This window comes from Lathyrus oleraceus, chromosome 5, assembly GCF_024323335.1.
Source record: "Lathyrus oleraceus cultivar Zhongwan6 chromosome 5, CAAS_Psat_ZW6_1.0, whole genome shotgun sequence".
Taxonomy (NCBI): Eukaryota; Viridiplantae; Streptophyta; class Magnoliopsida; order Fabales; family Fabaceae; genus Lathyrus; species Lathyrus oleraceus.
Genome location: NC_066583.1, coordinates 74,867,259 through 74,882,923, shown reverse-complemented (window position 1 = coordinate 74,882,923; position 15,665 = coordinate 74,867,259). Strand labels below are relative to the sequence as shown.

The 15,665-nt window shown below is 34.7% G+C and overlaps 1 protein-coding gene across 1 annotated transcript; it reads right to left on the bottom strand.

Annotated features, from left to right (window-relative positions):
• Nucleotides 1–4,963: 4,963 nt before the first annotated feature.
• LOC127085849 (protein arginine N-methyltransferase 1.5) lies at nucleotides 4,964–15,449 on the bottom strand. Its single transcript, XM_051026401.1, has 23 exons — nucleotides 15,080–15,449; nucleotides 13,138–13,255; nucleotides 12,563–12,672; nucleotides 11,860–11,949; nucleotides 11,681–11,752; nucleotides 10,694–10,773; nucleotides 10,463–10,538; nucleotides 10,276–10,362; nucleotides 9,987–10,056; nucleotides 9,371–9,462; nucleotides 9,254–9,289; nucleotides 9,083–9,151; nucleotides 8,539–8,607; nucleotides 7,998–8,051; nucleotides 7,825–7,899; nucleotides 7,297–7,389; nucleotides 7,112–7,215; nucleotides 6,898–6,946; nucleotides 6,725–6,811; nucleotides 6,475–6,583; nucleotides 6,168–6,255; nucleotides 5,294–5,387; nucleotides 4,964–5,177 (listed from the first exon to the last, which is right to left on the bottom strand). Exons 1-23 carry the CDS (start codon nucleotides 15,215–15,217, stop codon nucleotides 5,094–5,096), a joined length of 1,944 nt encoding a protein of 647 aa, XP_050882358.1. The 5' UTR covers nucleotides 15,218–15,449; the 3' UTR covers nucleotides 4,964–5,093.
• Nucleotides 15,450–15,665: the final 216 nt, after the last annotated feature.

The following is a 15,665-nucleotide window of genomic DNA, read 5'->3' as shown; positions in this document are numbered from 1 at the left end:
ATCCGCGAGAGGTCCATGGAACGCTAACAGTTTCCTATCAACCACGAAGGGAATCAGCATTTGGTGTTGCCAGTTCTTCACCACCGTTTCATCAGAAGACGTAGGTTGAGGAATACGATTTATACCCTCTTTGGCAGTGAGTTTGAAAGTAATGGGGTTGTTTCCGGTGGCGTAGGTAGTGAGTTCTTTGACATGGGAAGAAGAAGCCATTGTGAGATGAAGCAAATGGGTTGAGTTTAGAGATTATGGGTGACAAATTCCACTGCAGAGGTTGTTTGAAGATCTGAGCAAGAAATATGTGTGGTTATGGAAGCAGAAAAACATTTGAGGAAGAAGAAAGAACTATTTATAGGCTGGCAAGGTCAACAGTCGAGCACTGAACGATTGACAAATGGCTAGCGAGGAGTGGTGAGAGAGTAAGTGGGTACGGTTGATATCCCACGACCTAGGGATAACTACCAATGATGGTGGAGTGTCTGGGGAACCGCGTAGCAGAAAAATCATCATCACTTACTAGGCTATAATTAGTGATAAGACGGCTAGCCAAAATTTGGGCAAATCAAAAGGCAAGTTCCTCGATTGACGAGCTCATGTCGAAACCAGCCTTTTCATGGGGAATTTTGTTAGCTGACAAATTTCATCCAAAGAAGATAAGTCCATTCGATAGGAAACCTGTCGGAACATCATCGACAGAAGGCCAGACAATTCATGGGTCAACACTCAGAGTCCTGGTCGAAGTCGAAGAGTACAAATGGTGAGAGCGATCATGGGCGACCAAAGAACGTGGGCGGTTATTTATGTACATGGGAGAGGTGGGCCGACACGTGTCATTTCATGATAGGTTTGTAACCCCCTGACGGTTATGCTTTATTAGTATTTAAGCAAGTGTTAGGAATCATTTTAGAAGGTGGCATTTTTAAAATTTGCAGTAGAAAGTACACTTGAAGTACCAAAGCGTTTAAGAGAAAATAGTCATCTCCCTACAAAAAATGTACCTTTGCCTCCTTTTACATTCATAAGTCATTTTAACTTACGAAATTTCCTTTACTTCATAGATTTACTTTAAGTACATTTTCGCTTATCATTACTTTACACTACCCTTCTAACTCATCAAGATTTATATTTATTCCCTTTTAATATCTCAAAGACATCGTTCACCGAAACACCATACGCTTAAACACTAAGTCCAGGACTTTATAGTCAGTCCTGCAGATATATTTAGTTCACCAAAACACCATACGCTCAAAACACCATATTTAGTTCTATTCTTTTTAAATTAAAATTAATTTTATGTTTAGTTTAATATATTCATTTAATAACAATATGTTTCCCGTAACTATGTCCGGCTAAGCTCTTAGAGTCCGGGATATGAGAGTCGTCGTTTCGACGAGGCTTGGTAAAATAAGCAGCATTGGTTTTCAATATTAAAATAATTTTTTGGTTCTAAAATTTATTTCAAAAAGTCAAAAAGCTTTGCGCGACAGCGAAACACTCAGATATCGATTTCAGCGCAAAAGTGCGAAAGCGGTATTCAATCAGAAAATTTGGATTTATAATTTTTAAAAATAACGACAATCCTTTATTAATTCATTAGGACTCATCGGTTTTCAAAAACTATTTCGATATTGTAACTTGCGGAGCAACAACATGCAACTACGATTTCGAAACATAACACGAGTTGCGCAAAAGTGAGTAGTGTTTTTAAATGAATTATTCCTCCTAAAATGAATTTTAAAATCAAACGAAGTGCTGAAACTTATCTGAGTTCCGAAGATACCCGAAAATTACATTGCGGCCTCCATTTAATTTAATTCTCAAACTAGTTTTAAAATCCATCATTGAACAAAACATTTTTTTCGATAGTCTTAGATTTACAAAGCGGCAAAAGATCACAGTAGGTTTATATTGGTCTCTATGGGTTCGAAAAATTTATACTATAATTAAATGTTCTGTGCACTTATGGATATGACACATCAAAAGGTTTGTCAACGAACACCAATTGTTCGTAATCAGGATAAGTCGAGAATAAGTGTTTCACCACATGAGGTTTCTTGATATACTTGGGTAATTGACTCATGAATGCATGCACCATATCAGCAAGAATGTAGGGAATGAGGGCCAAATGAGACCATAACTTCCTTCGTTCCTCATCAATGGGAGGTTCAGGAACATAAGTGTGGTCGTTGACATACTAAGGTAAGTCAATATCAGTAGTGAAAGTTTGGTGACAGTGGCTTGGAAGCGTCATTGAAATGAATGGAGTTACAATAAGAAACTTAAGGAAGAAGAATGAAAGCTAGGATTTTTCTTTTTGTGCTTGAGTTTTATAAAGAGAGAAGTGAGAAGAAAGTGTTGAAGGCAACACATTAAATACCCAAAGAAAAAACGGTTCGGTTTTTTTCCCCAAGTGATTCTAGCCACGTGGCGTGCCTAAGTCGACAAATGGCGCCGTAAAAGTCATGGGAAAAGATGAAAAGGAATTGAGAGCATTTGAATGATTTCTTTTTCATTTAAAAACTCCTAGGAAATAGGATATCATCATCATGGATTTGCATGCACGTCGGTGACGTGACATTTTTGTGTAAAGTGGTCATAATGGCCATAATAATAATTAATTACATTGACGTTTCGTTGAAATGACGTGTACAAAGTGAACAGTGTCGAAGAGCTTCAAAAACTTCATTTTTCTTCCATTTGATCAAGATCGAAAGTGGCCTTTTGTGGGGCATCTGCTGACCTGGGATTTTCCACCTAGTAGGAAAAATTAAATTAATGTTGCTTTTGATGAAGAACTACGTGTTAGCAATGATGATACATCTTCTTGGCTTCCCAACTGACATATTGAGATATAGTTTGGAAGAATCTCAAGAGCATATCTTGAGAATTAGTTGAAAGAGTCTCAAAAACAGACTTGCATAACTACTCGACACCATGTCGAGGAAGGGTCTTCCAACATATTCTGAATACTTAGAAGATTGAGGAAATCAAAGATGGAAGAGACAATGTGCTTTTAGTAACTACCTTCGACGAGCAAGCGGTTACTAGTCTCTAAGAAGTTAGAGAAGGTGGGATAATGGTTTCAGCAATTCCAAGGCCTTGACGACTTTGGAAGATGTTGGAACAGGAATTGTATGTATTCGAATGACATATTAATTTCTATAAATGTAAATTGTCAAAGGTAATTATTCTTAGTTTAATATATATAGCAGAGTCATGTATTGTAATAAAGGTCGCAAATTTTCACATACATTCTCTATAGAACTGGAGTATCCAAGCCAAAGAGCGAAACAGTTTGTGAGCAATTATGTGAGTATGTGTCCCTTTTTCTTTGTACTTGTTTATGTTTTCTTAATTGAAACACTTTTTATTCTTGTCATTTACTGCATTTCATTTAATGTTCTTTATTTCAAGTTCTATTTACTTTAATTTAAGTTTTAATGTCTTTAAAGTCTACTTTCATATTGTTTGCAACCAGACATTTGTAGTTACGTCTTACACTTACGTCATAATAAAAAAAATTGCACAAAATCGATCCCGAGATTTTTCGAGTTAATCTCAAAGACTTTCAAACTCGTGATTCATCGCTAAAAACACCTACGAACAGACTGTTTTGTGATTCAAACCAGGCGGCTCACAAAAGCAAAGTTCTGATTTTTCTAAAAAGTTTGATTCGAGTCATGAGATCATGTGATTCGAATCACACTTTAATATTTTCAAGTTTTCATCAAAATGAAGTGTTATTCTTAGTTAGAACTTGGCATGACTTAAATCATTCTCAAATGTGCTTCTCGATTCAAACCTTTGACTATTTAGCTAGAAGCGTATTGCTAAGACTTAATCAAACAATTGATATATGCATGCGTAAAAACGAATAAGAACTCAACCTTATAATGTTCTACTATGTGAGAAGAATCAATTATGTCAAAATAAAACAAAAACTAAATTGACAAGCAATAAAGCATGAACGAATAAATCTCAAAAGGTAGAGGCAACTTCAGTCTCTCCATTTTTTTATGTTTGACAGATTTACAATTTTGTAATCGAAATTGAGTCGACTTTAAGCAAGCATAAGCAAAGTGTAATCAGTAAGCTCTCGAAATTGAGTCGACTTTAAGCAAGCATAAGCAAAGTGTAATCAGTAAGCTCTCCTGAAACATTGCACAATATCAAGAGAAAATATGTCATGTTGGGAAAAGCTACATATAGCTAAAAATTTACATCACACTTAAGGCCTAACTAAACTAGCTTGTGTGTGTATTATTATTCTCAGATTAGGGATGGCAAAACGGATCCAGCTCATTGAACAAGTCAATTTTGCCTGCACTTTAGTGTGGGACGGACCAAGGGTTTAGGCTTTCACCTTCTAATGTATCTGCTCCACTTCATTCCAATTCCCCTGCATCTACCTCACTTTTTTTGCATGACGGACCTAAATTTTAGACTCGCATCCTCAACTACTACCACCCCACCCCATCCTATTTTTCTACAAACTTTTGTGTGATGGACCTAAGCGAGACGAACATACCCATTTGCTCCCTACTCAAAATTGAGTCGTAAAATAATTTTCATAATATTAATTTAGAAGTTATCGACAAAACTATATTGATCATCTTTTTCTTTGTAGAAACTTGTGATGGGTTGTAAAATAATATATTCGATGTTTAAACCAAATAATTTCAATGTAGTTTTGATATTGATTAATTTTAAACTCCAAGTTTAAATTACATAAGCCGCCGTAGCCTTGATTAAAGAGTTCGATTAATTGGATAAGAAATGCAAGAATGCACACATGTCATTATTGTCATTATTTTAAGACACTTTTTGATATTGGTGGTAATGAATAGTTGAGATTATTCTTGCCTTTCTTGTTTTCTAAACGAGAAGCATTTTTCATCTCAGATTCAATCCTGAGTTAACCCAAACAAAAGCAAACCGATAACAAAAAACCCAGACTTTCAAGATATACAGGAATGTCATTTAATTAAAATTTGGATCTTATTATACAACACGTTTCCTAGAACGAACAGTAATGAGGAGAGGCTAGCACCAAAAAAACAGGCTTGTTGTACTTGATACACATTTTAGAAATAAAACTAAAGCCCAACCCAGTATGAACGTCCATTACTGTTGTGGATTGGAGACGGCGAAGGAGATGTTACGCACCACTCATACCAAACCTGTTTCAGATTCCATAAAGAATTCAGTATTTTAACTAAAAGGAAACAGAGACGATGAGATGAAGACAAAAATGATGAACTAAAATATCAAACTTGCTAGAGAGGTAAAAATCAACCTTCTTAGGACCACAACAGCGCCAGAAATCTACTTCAAGTTTAGAACCTGGTTTCACGCAAATAGGTGTCCTTAGAGGGAAAAATATTGAAAACCTGCACAGATAGAAGAGAACATAGCATAAAATATCAGTTGAACTTGGTACAATAAAACATCACTGCAACAAGTACATATCAGCACAAATCATGGTATTGGACATCTTCACAGTACACACTTGAATAAGCAAAATCTCAGAAATACCACGCAACACATGAAAAAACCCTAAACCAATCAAAATTGAATAACCAATGGAAGCCATCAAACATTTGGATCCTATATGAATTTAGTACTGGATTGTTACTAGAACTGTCGGCAATTTCTGACTCCAAGAAGGGAGCACCCAACTAAAATTGCTACGTTTAAAAAAAACATCATAATGGTCAATCAAGCCATTATAATGGTGTCCTCGTGCTTTAGGTAGCACAGAATCAGCTAATTTAAGAGGGGATATTTGTGTCATAAACACATTATAGACAACCTTTGCTTACTTGATGTGTTTAACTTGACCAGTTCAGTTTGGTATTCAGCATGTAGTTTCTTTATAACGATATATCATCCTTTGATAATGTACTTTATTTATTTCCTCCAGTGATGTCAATGGCGGGCCATGGCAGAGAGCAAAATCCAGTCACAGCATTTGTGGCGCCGTTATAGCGGATTATGGCGGAAAAAACGGCAATATTGGCCGATATTTAACATTGCGGCAAGCCCAAAAACCACCATGTATATCCGCCATAGCAGCCATAGCGCCGCTATTTAATAACACTGATTTCCTCCAATTAAAATACCTCTTATGTCCAAGAATAAAACAAAATATAGGTAACAAATCTCATTACCAGCTGAACATATTTGGTGTAGCTGTTAAAGGCTCAATTCCAAGATGCACATCCTTGTAAAGAGTGGCATCAAAGTAGCCAGCAAATCCTATGAACATGGGGTACACAAGGTCAGTACTAAAAAAATAAATATAACATCTGCATTATAGACGGTTCATTTGCACAATACTTAAAGTAGCTGAGATAATCAATGTTGGATTTTGAATACCTGAGACAATTAAAGTTAAAAACTGAATATCTCAAGATAAATCATTTCCAATAAAGCCAAATTAGTCCATAAGAATAGAAATAGAAAACCACCACTTACCATGTACCATTGCGGATCCAGTGTCATTTGGTAGTGTAAAATGCAACTTCTTATAGCGTTCATTGCTTTCTCTATCATCAGCAGGTTTTGGATGAGTAAATGTAAAAACCTAAGAGAAAAGCAACAGAAAGAAACAAATTAAATTATCAATAATAACAAGACAGAACACATAACTAACATGTAAACCAAGAATGGTGAATAGATTCACATCAAATATATAAATAATAAACTGGACAGTAAGAAAACGCACGGATTGACATGGTGCAAGTCGAGCTGCATTGTGTATTTTAACAACATAAGCAGTTTCGAAGTGTGAAATATCTTTATGTGCCTTAACCTGAAATACAACCACAAGTGAGTACATCAATTAAGTAATAAATAAATTTAATAATAAAAACTGAAATGGGAATACAAGAGATATACATCATTGTATAACTTTGAAGCTGTCACTGGTTGAATGAAACTTGTGTACCTGAAAAGTATTACATAAATAAGATTCCAATACATCATTGTATAACTTTTAAAGTTATTGTTTTTAAGTTCTCACAATACTGGTCATCACTTAATCAAAAATATAAAAAATATATATATATTCCAAAAGATGAACTATTGTATACAGCAAAAGGAATTTACATACGAAGACGGTATTGAAATTCCTCCAGGCTTTAAAAACCTCTGAGCTCCATCAAGGCACTCGGGAGACAGTTCATTGTCACCAAAAGAACCTAGCAGTTCACTAACCTAAATTCAAGCCAAACAATCAGACACTAGAGCATAAACAACAAAATTCAAACAATTAATAAAGTGAGCATAGGAAGTTACCAATATATCAGCTTTTTCAGGGGCATTCCAATAGCGCATGTCGCATGATACTATAGTAACAGTATCCTCCCATCCCTCTAATCTAACTAATGCCTGTTGCAACAATGACTCATGTCAAAACTGATTGAAGGATAATCTCAAGCAATGGTAAGAATAAGTAAAATAATTTATATCTTGTACTAACACAATAAAAGACGATTAGAAAACACAAAATCAAGAAATTGAACCTACACTCTCATATCAAGAGATAAAAAAATGTTACATTGACCAAACATTAAAGGCACTACTATATACTCATCTTACCCATGTTTACATACAGGTGCTAAAAACTAAAAACAGCGTTTAGCAAAACAAAATAAGAGCATTGGCATATACTAAAACATTTAAAACACACTTCACTAAAAGTAATATTTGATGAAGTTTAGGAATTGAATTGAGTTTTTCTACTTCTACTTCAGTATAAACAAATAGCATTATATTGGAACATAATTCCATGGAACCACTATAAGTTAAAAGATAACAACTAACATGAAGGGTAACAACTGCATTTGGATTCTTCTCAACGGCGTAAACTTTTAGCTTTCGCCCAGTTTCTTCTGAAGCCTACAAATGAATATGCAAAAAACCAGTCAAAAAATTACAGTATATCCAATCTGCATTCTACAGTCATTCATTGTAAACAATTAAATAAAATATCACACCTGTAATGATGCCCGCACAAGAGGTCCACGCCCTGCCCCAACAACCATTAGTACCTAGCGATGAGTAAACACAATTAAACTCCACATCTGTACTAATTTACACAGGCATCCAATGTGCTGTTTATCAAACACACAAAAAAGCAATTAAAAATAAAGGAAAATTATACTCAATTCCCCTGAGGTGTCCTTACTAAAACATACACCCAGTCTTGTATTTCAACATTGACCTCCCCTCAACTACACGTGCCTCCCTTCTATTATGTAAAATAGAGGGAGACACTTAAACATAACTGAGGGGAGGTGAAGGAATTTACACAATATTTTAAGAAATAGAAGGGAGAGACGTTTAAATATAACTGTGGGGAGGTGAAGCAATTTACAAATTATTTTAAAAAATAGAAGGGGGGTGAAGCAATTTACAAATTATTTTAAAAAATAGAAGGGGGCGTGTTTCAATTAAGCATAACCTAAAGGAGTTGAGAGCAATTTCTCTTAATACTAAAAATAAACATTTAAAAATCAAACATGAGAAAAATCTTACAAGGGTTTTAACAGATGCCTCGTTATCGGGAATCATGTCCAGCATTGCTTTACTTACTGCTCTTTGATACTGTAAAAAGAAAAGTTAATGATTAGACTACACATACAAAACTTGGAACCCAGGTCAAAACAGATATAATTTTTTTTTTAGAAAAACATCTGGCAATACTTTGATGTATGATCACACGTTCAACAGCTGACAATACAAAATATCATTTAAATTACCCGAACAAACTAAAATAGAAAACAGACAACAAACATTAGAAAACAGTTGAATAACATCTGACAATACTTTGAGGTATGATCACATTCAACAGCTGACAATACAAAATATCATTTAAATTACCCAAACAAACTAAAATAGAAAACAGACATTAGACATCAGAACACTTGAAAAATATTTGAGGGAGAGGGTCACTAACTCATAAAGTTGTCATGTTCGTAGAAGAAGTGCTATTATAGCTATGGGATTTAATGGTCAGAGAGAAAATATAAATATAAATTGGATGAGCGAAGTTGAGAATAAAATCTATATATTGCAGTACCTGAATGTATTTCATAGCATCTTTCTCAAAAGTCTCATAAGTACGAGCCTCCAAATTATCCATCAAAGGCTGCACACACAAAATTTGAAGATCTCAAAATTTCATATTTGAATTAGCAAAAGAATAGAAGCCAACAAATGATTAGAAAGCATCACGACAAAGAATGCTTACTTGTAAAGGTGACTGTAAATAATCCCTGTATCCAAGCTGGCATAAAAAGCTGGGAGTCAAGAGAAGATAAAGGCAATAATGCCATGCGAATATTACAAGATATGTCAAGATATATACCTCAAAACGTTCTTGCTCAGGAAGAGGATCCAACTTTTGGTAAAGATGTCCAACATATTCCAGATATGGACGCAAAGGATGTCTTTGTGAATCTAAGGTGCAAAACATATCACTATGAACAGAAGGTTTTGGCCAGGGACACAATCCAAGAGCATAATAATTGAAGAAACAGTGGAACATCAAATCACAACTCACACAAACATGTGCAAATAGGCATATACAAAGTAAGGAACATGATACACAAATAATTAATACTATAAAAATGAGATAAATTTTGCAGCTTCTATCCAGGCCTAATAGTAGTGCACATAAATAGAATAATATTTACAAACAAAATTACAAGAATAAGATATTTTACTACTACTTGCAGAAAATATTTTCAGTTTCCATTTCTAAAATATCTGTTGATTTTAAATTGTTAACTAGAAGTTTAAAGACTGCATAGTGAACAATGGTGATATAGATAATATGGGAGGGAAACAATAAAGATGCATTAGTAAAAAATAATGAAATTAGTACTTTTCCACTTTCAAAACTTCTCTGTTTTTTAAAATTAGTAAAAGAAACTGAAGAGAAAAACACATAACAGGCCGATGAGACAAGAACAGGAACTTACCTGCACCAGAACGTGAATCTACTACACCCACACTTGCTTTAGCATGACCAGAATTTCCAGATATAATTATCTACATAGATGTTTCAAACTCGCTCAATACCTTTCGAAGGAAAACAATGATACTTGAATTTAAATTCCATTTGACTTAATCAATTAAGCAAGAACGTAGTATCCACAAAAAACGAAATACACAACCATAGGTCAGCAAGGTTGTATAAAATACCAATAATTGCTCAACTTATTTTAAGTGTGAAAACACTATTGCATGAAAATTCAAAGAATGATTTACCTGTATATTATAGTTAAAAAACCGGGTAATCAACATCTGATGGCGCTTGGAGAGGCACGGATACCCACGACCATTAGTTAAAAAGGACTGGTAAAATTCCAATCAAAACCTTTATAAGTTTATATAAAAATCAGAAATAGGAAGCCTGATATTTGAAAAATTGATTATAACCACAAGATGTCCTTACATCAGTATTTACAATAGCTGCTCTAACAGACTCTCCAAACCACCGTCCTAACGAATTTGCTGAAGGCAATGTACTTCTAATGAATAAGAATAAAATAACAACCATCACAGCTTAGGAAATCATATATTGAATTAGTGCATTAATTAAGGGAATAAAAACATGCGAAAAAATCGAAGGTCACTGCATGCAATAAAGTATAATATATTAATGAACTAAGTGCAAAATACTCACAGAATATCAAGTGCAACTGACAGTTGACTGTGGTGCTCGCACAGCAGACGAAATGAATTCCATGTCTCCCAGGAGTCAACCTAAAATCAGGATTGAAAGTCCTAAAAAAGCACAAAACACATAACATCCTAATTCTTTACTGTGTGCAAGACTAAATTTTTATAACCGAACTTTCTACCTTCAAATGACTGGATCACCAGCAAAGATACAATATACAAAAAGATAAGCAAGTCATTCCAATGTCAGGTGTTGATGAACACAACACCAAACAAAACCCAGAATTCAGCAGCTTTGACATTTGTAAGTCTATTCAGAATAAAAGTTGATTTTTAATATTTAATATAATTCCAGTTAGAACGGAAATTGATTGGGATTAAGTTGTCATTACTGAATTTCAAACAAAAAACAGAGGAATCTTAATAAAATGATGAACTCTTAATTTTCATATCAAAAGTTGTGTTAAATATACAGCAGTACACCAAAAAATAACAAAAAATGTAATGCATGCTGGCATTGCAAAGTATAACAATCCAGATAAAAATAATACCAAAAAATGATATTAACTTCAAACCTAACACATTGTGAAACATAGCATGTTTAACCCCAAGTACCAGACGAAACCAACCAAAATTTACATTTGAGGCACACACAATACAACAAGAGTTGACTTGAGAATATGACAACTAAGAGCTTGTAGGATTTGAGAAACCTTTTGTTTACACTAATAAATACAAAAAAAATTACTAAATGTTCTTGTCTCCCATCAAAATTAATGGAACACAGAACAAGGGCATTTGTAGTTATTAATGAAACATTTTCATTAACCAAAATAAGACCTAGGAAATCCACATTTGAAACAAATATAGGAAAGTGCATATGATTAGCCCTTGCAGAGAAAAGACAGTGTAATAGTTTACATTAACCCACCCAAGATACATAACATTGAAGACTAGACATTCATGGCATGCTTCTAGCATATTTACTCACCAAAGTGGCTGAGTTTGAATCTGTTGATGTAACATCATCATCATGCAGAACCAAGGGAATCCTAAGCCACAGCTGTAGTACGCAATAAAAGAGACATTAAGATCAGAATGAAATAAAGACACTTATGAAGAAAATACATATAACCAATCACAAAGTTTGAACTCAGAATAGCATAGCACCTGCATATTACTCAGGTCCTGTAAGATTTGATTCACACACCGTGCATAATTAGCACAAGTGGATCCTTTAGGGGCAGGAAGCAGGCAAGCCTACAGTATACTAAAAGAAATTAGGAAAAACAATAGTGTTATAAATAGCAAATGGCAGATGATGTTGGCAGGCCAAAATTCCACCTTATAAATGTGTCGTTTTAACCTACATGGTGGAGATAATAGACGTTTGGCCTACGACGGCTGGCACAAAAATCTGCCATGGTGCCGCTATGGCAGAAACTTGACAACACTGAACTAAATGCCACCCAATTGATAAAGGGTTTCTTTTTCTTAGGAACTACATGCCACAGAGTAATGCTAAGCATATTTGTAGCAGATAGATACCACCATGACACAACTTCATAAATAACAACAGTATAACAACAGCAAAAACAGCATATCCATAAGAAAATAATATTGCTTCATGCAGGGAAAAGTAAAGATGGAGAATTTCATAACTCTGAAAAATAATGATGTATTGAAAAGTGAAAACCAGAAGAGAGTACACAAACTGACCAGTCAAGTGTGCTGGTGAGGTCATATAAGACTAGGGTTGAATAAAAAAAGTTAATATGAGTAAATTTACTAGTTGCGCTTAAGAACAAAGATAAAGCAGAACAAAACAAATGTGAAAGTTCCTTCAACTAGGTTTCACAACACAAAAGCACACCTGTAATGAGAGATGAGAAGCCCAGGCTAGTTCTTGTCTAAGAGTGGTTTCAGAATCAATTCTAACAGTCTCATCTTCCGAGTCCAAATCAATCCATGAGCTAATTTTGCCTAAGTAAAATGCAATAAATTGCCCGATAAGTTTCATAATCATGATAATGAATAAGAAAACCCACTACCAAAAGAATAAAAGACTGAATGCACGAAAAGAAAAGTAAGCTCATCGAATGCTTGACAATATCAACATCTATGAAAAGCATCATTGTAAAAACAAATATATGCTTTCTTGGATACCAATTTCTCAGACAACAATAAACAAAAATAAGTGAACAATCTTAGCAATATATAGAGAAAACAACAACTTAAAAGCTATGTAAAAGCTGTATTAAAAAAAATTGTTTTGGATCATAAAGCGATTTCAAACAAAAGAGCCTTACAAAACTCATAATTAGATAAGTATGCTTCCAATCCAAGAACACAAATGAAGAAGGAAAAAATAAAAAGGCAGATTTATAATGAAATATGCAATAAATAAAAAAACATCAACACAAAGTAAGAATGATTGGCAACACATACCAACTACATGACTACTCCACTGGGATGGGCTTAAGACCAAGTCTGACCCAGCAAAAGGCGGGGCTGCAGATCCAAAACTATTCTTTGGCACCAAGCTTGGCCTATAGGAAGGATCTGTCTGAATTGTACCATAAAAACATGTAAGATCACAAGTACCAAGATAAACTACATATCTCAAGAAATGAAAGCAGAAAATGAACTATCCATTAGAAGATAAAATATCACAATTAGTTCCCCTCAATAACCATTTGGCAGTATGCTGCATCATATGTCCATGCATTGTTTCAATAATGTAGTCCATTAAGCTCTTACAGTGAACCCATGTTTATACAGCATCACAGATAAAGCACAAGACAATGTTACTTTGGGTAAGCCCACTGACCAATCATATATGAAATGACAGCAGCAAGCTGCAACATAACTGGCTAATTGGCTACCACATAGACGTGAAAAAGAAATAGAATTTTTTGTTTCCTAATGAAGAGACTTCAGATTACTATTCATTCAAGACATTATAGCTAATTATTAATTAATCAGTATTAAGAAAGTAGCAGATGCTAACTTCTCAAGCAGATCTTAGAACATTCTAGATTACACTAATACACAACTTACAAAATCACATGAAGAAACAAAACCAATCACAAAAATGAATCTCATAAACTACTCTTAATGTAGTTCAATAGAGCGATCCAGTGAATCCTCAAATGCTTGCAATGGAGCAGCTTCACTGGAAAAGGCTCATCGAACAGTTTCAATCTTGGTGAGCTTACTGACCACACACACAAAGGGACAACAATGAAGTTGCAGTGTGAATGGCTAATTAGTCACCATAAACATCCAATACAAAAACAAACAAACAAAAATTTGATTATAAAACATGCTAATTGGCTCCCATAGGAGCGCCTAGATTGATACTCCAGCAAAAAGAAACTGTATGAAATGAAAATTGAATCTAAATTACGTTACCTCATGAAGAGTCTTCCGACAATTATTCATACAAGATATTAGTTAATTAGCAGTTATCAACTACCAACTACCCAGCAGTTACGAAACCACTCAAACAGCAATCTCACAGCTCTTAGAACACTCCAGTTTACACTAATACACAACCAATACATAATTGAATCGCATACAGAAACATAACTAAACAGAAAAATGAAACTAGCAAAACTGCTCCTAATGTCAAGAAATGTAGTTCAATAAAGCTATCCAGTGATTCCTCAAATGCTCATGATTGAACAGCTTCACCAGAAAAGACTCATCGAACAGTTTCAATATTGGTGAGCTTACTGACCACACACACAAAGGAGCAACAACAAAGTTGCAGTGTGAATGGCTAATTAGTCACCATAAACTATCCAATCCAATAAAAAAACTTCAATTTATAGCACACTTCTGAAGGAGACCAATACTCCACGAAACTGTATGAAGTGTAAACTGAATCTGAACATTCTGTTAAATCCTGAAGAATCTCCGGACATTAGCTAATTATTCATTACTTAATTTAACTAAGTAGATGTTACTTAACCGCTCTAACAACAATCTAACCGATATTAGAACATTCTAGATTACACTAGTACACAAACAATAGAGAAATGAATCGCATACAGAAATGGAACTAAACAGCAAAATGAATATTGCAAAACTGCTCCTAGTTATATAATAATGTAGTTCGATAGAGCTATCCATTGAATCCTCAAACGCTCGCAACGGAGCAGCTTCACCGGAAAAGGCTCATCGAACAGTTTCAATCTAGGTGAACTTACTGACCACACACACAAAAAGGAGCAACAATGAAGTTGCAGTGTGAATGGCTAATTAGTCACCAAAAACTACAAAAACACTTCAACTATCAATTTATCAAACAGATAGAACGCGCTGAAATTAACATAATTTAACGAATTAGCGAAAATCAGTTGGAATGAATAGGAAAGAAACGAACCAGAGGAGCAACGACGAAATCGAATTTTCCAGTGGAAAGATTGAAAGTAATGACTTCAGGTATGTCATCGCTGAACTCTGTTTCTACGCCGCAAAATCGAGCTTCGCTTTTATCACCTCCTCTGTCTCCGAGAGGCATTTTCGCTTCAACTGTTATGCGAACGTCGATGGAGGAAAAAGACAGAGTTAATGGCGCTAATTGGTATTTATAGTGAGCTCGGAGGCTTTGATGCAGCGTGGTCGACGGGGATGTAAGAGAAATGGAGAAGTGGGTGAGGGTTTTGGTAGGGTTTTTGTAGAGGAAGGTGGAAACACAGCTACTAGTCACTACACTGCTAGGGTTTTTCGGCTTACAAAATACTTGGGCTTATTTGAACTAACTTTTTATTGAGAATTCTACCTGAATACCCCCAGCTTCTTCCTGACACCCCATGTTACCAACAATGGGGATTACTTTTGGCATAAAATTAATAATGTCTTTAAATTTTGGAGTTTAACTTTTTGAGACATTCAAAATGTAACTAAGTTTAAGTCTCAGACTCAAGTCAGAATATAGATGAATATATACGGAGATTAAATATAGATGA

Bases quoted from the DNA above. Each gene is read 5' to 3' on its own strand.
- LOC127085849 (XM_051026401.1), bottom strand. From the start codon at position 15,217: ATGCCTCTCGGAGACAGAGGAGGTGATAAAAGCGAAGCTCGATTTTGC. The intron at 11,950-12,562 runs GTGTGCTTTTGT...AGTATACTGTAG, and splicing joins CTTCTCATCTCTCATTACAG to GCTTGCCTGCTTCCTGCCCC. The intron at 8,052-8,538 runs GTAAGATTTTTC...ACTCATCGCTAG, and splicing joins AGGCATCTGTTAAAACCCTT to GTACTAATGGTTGTTGGGGC.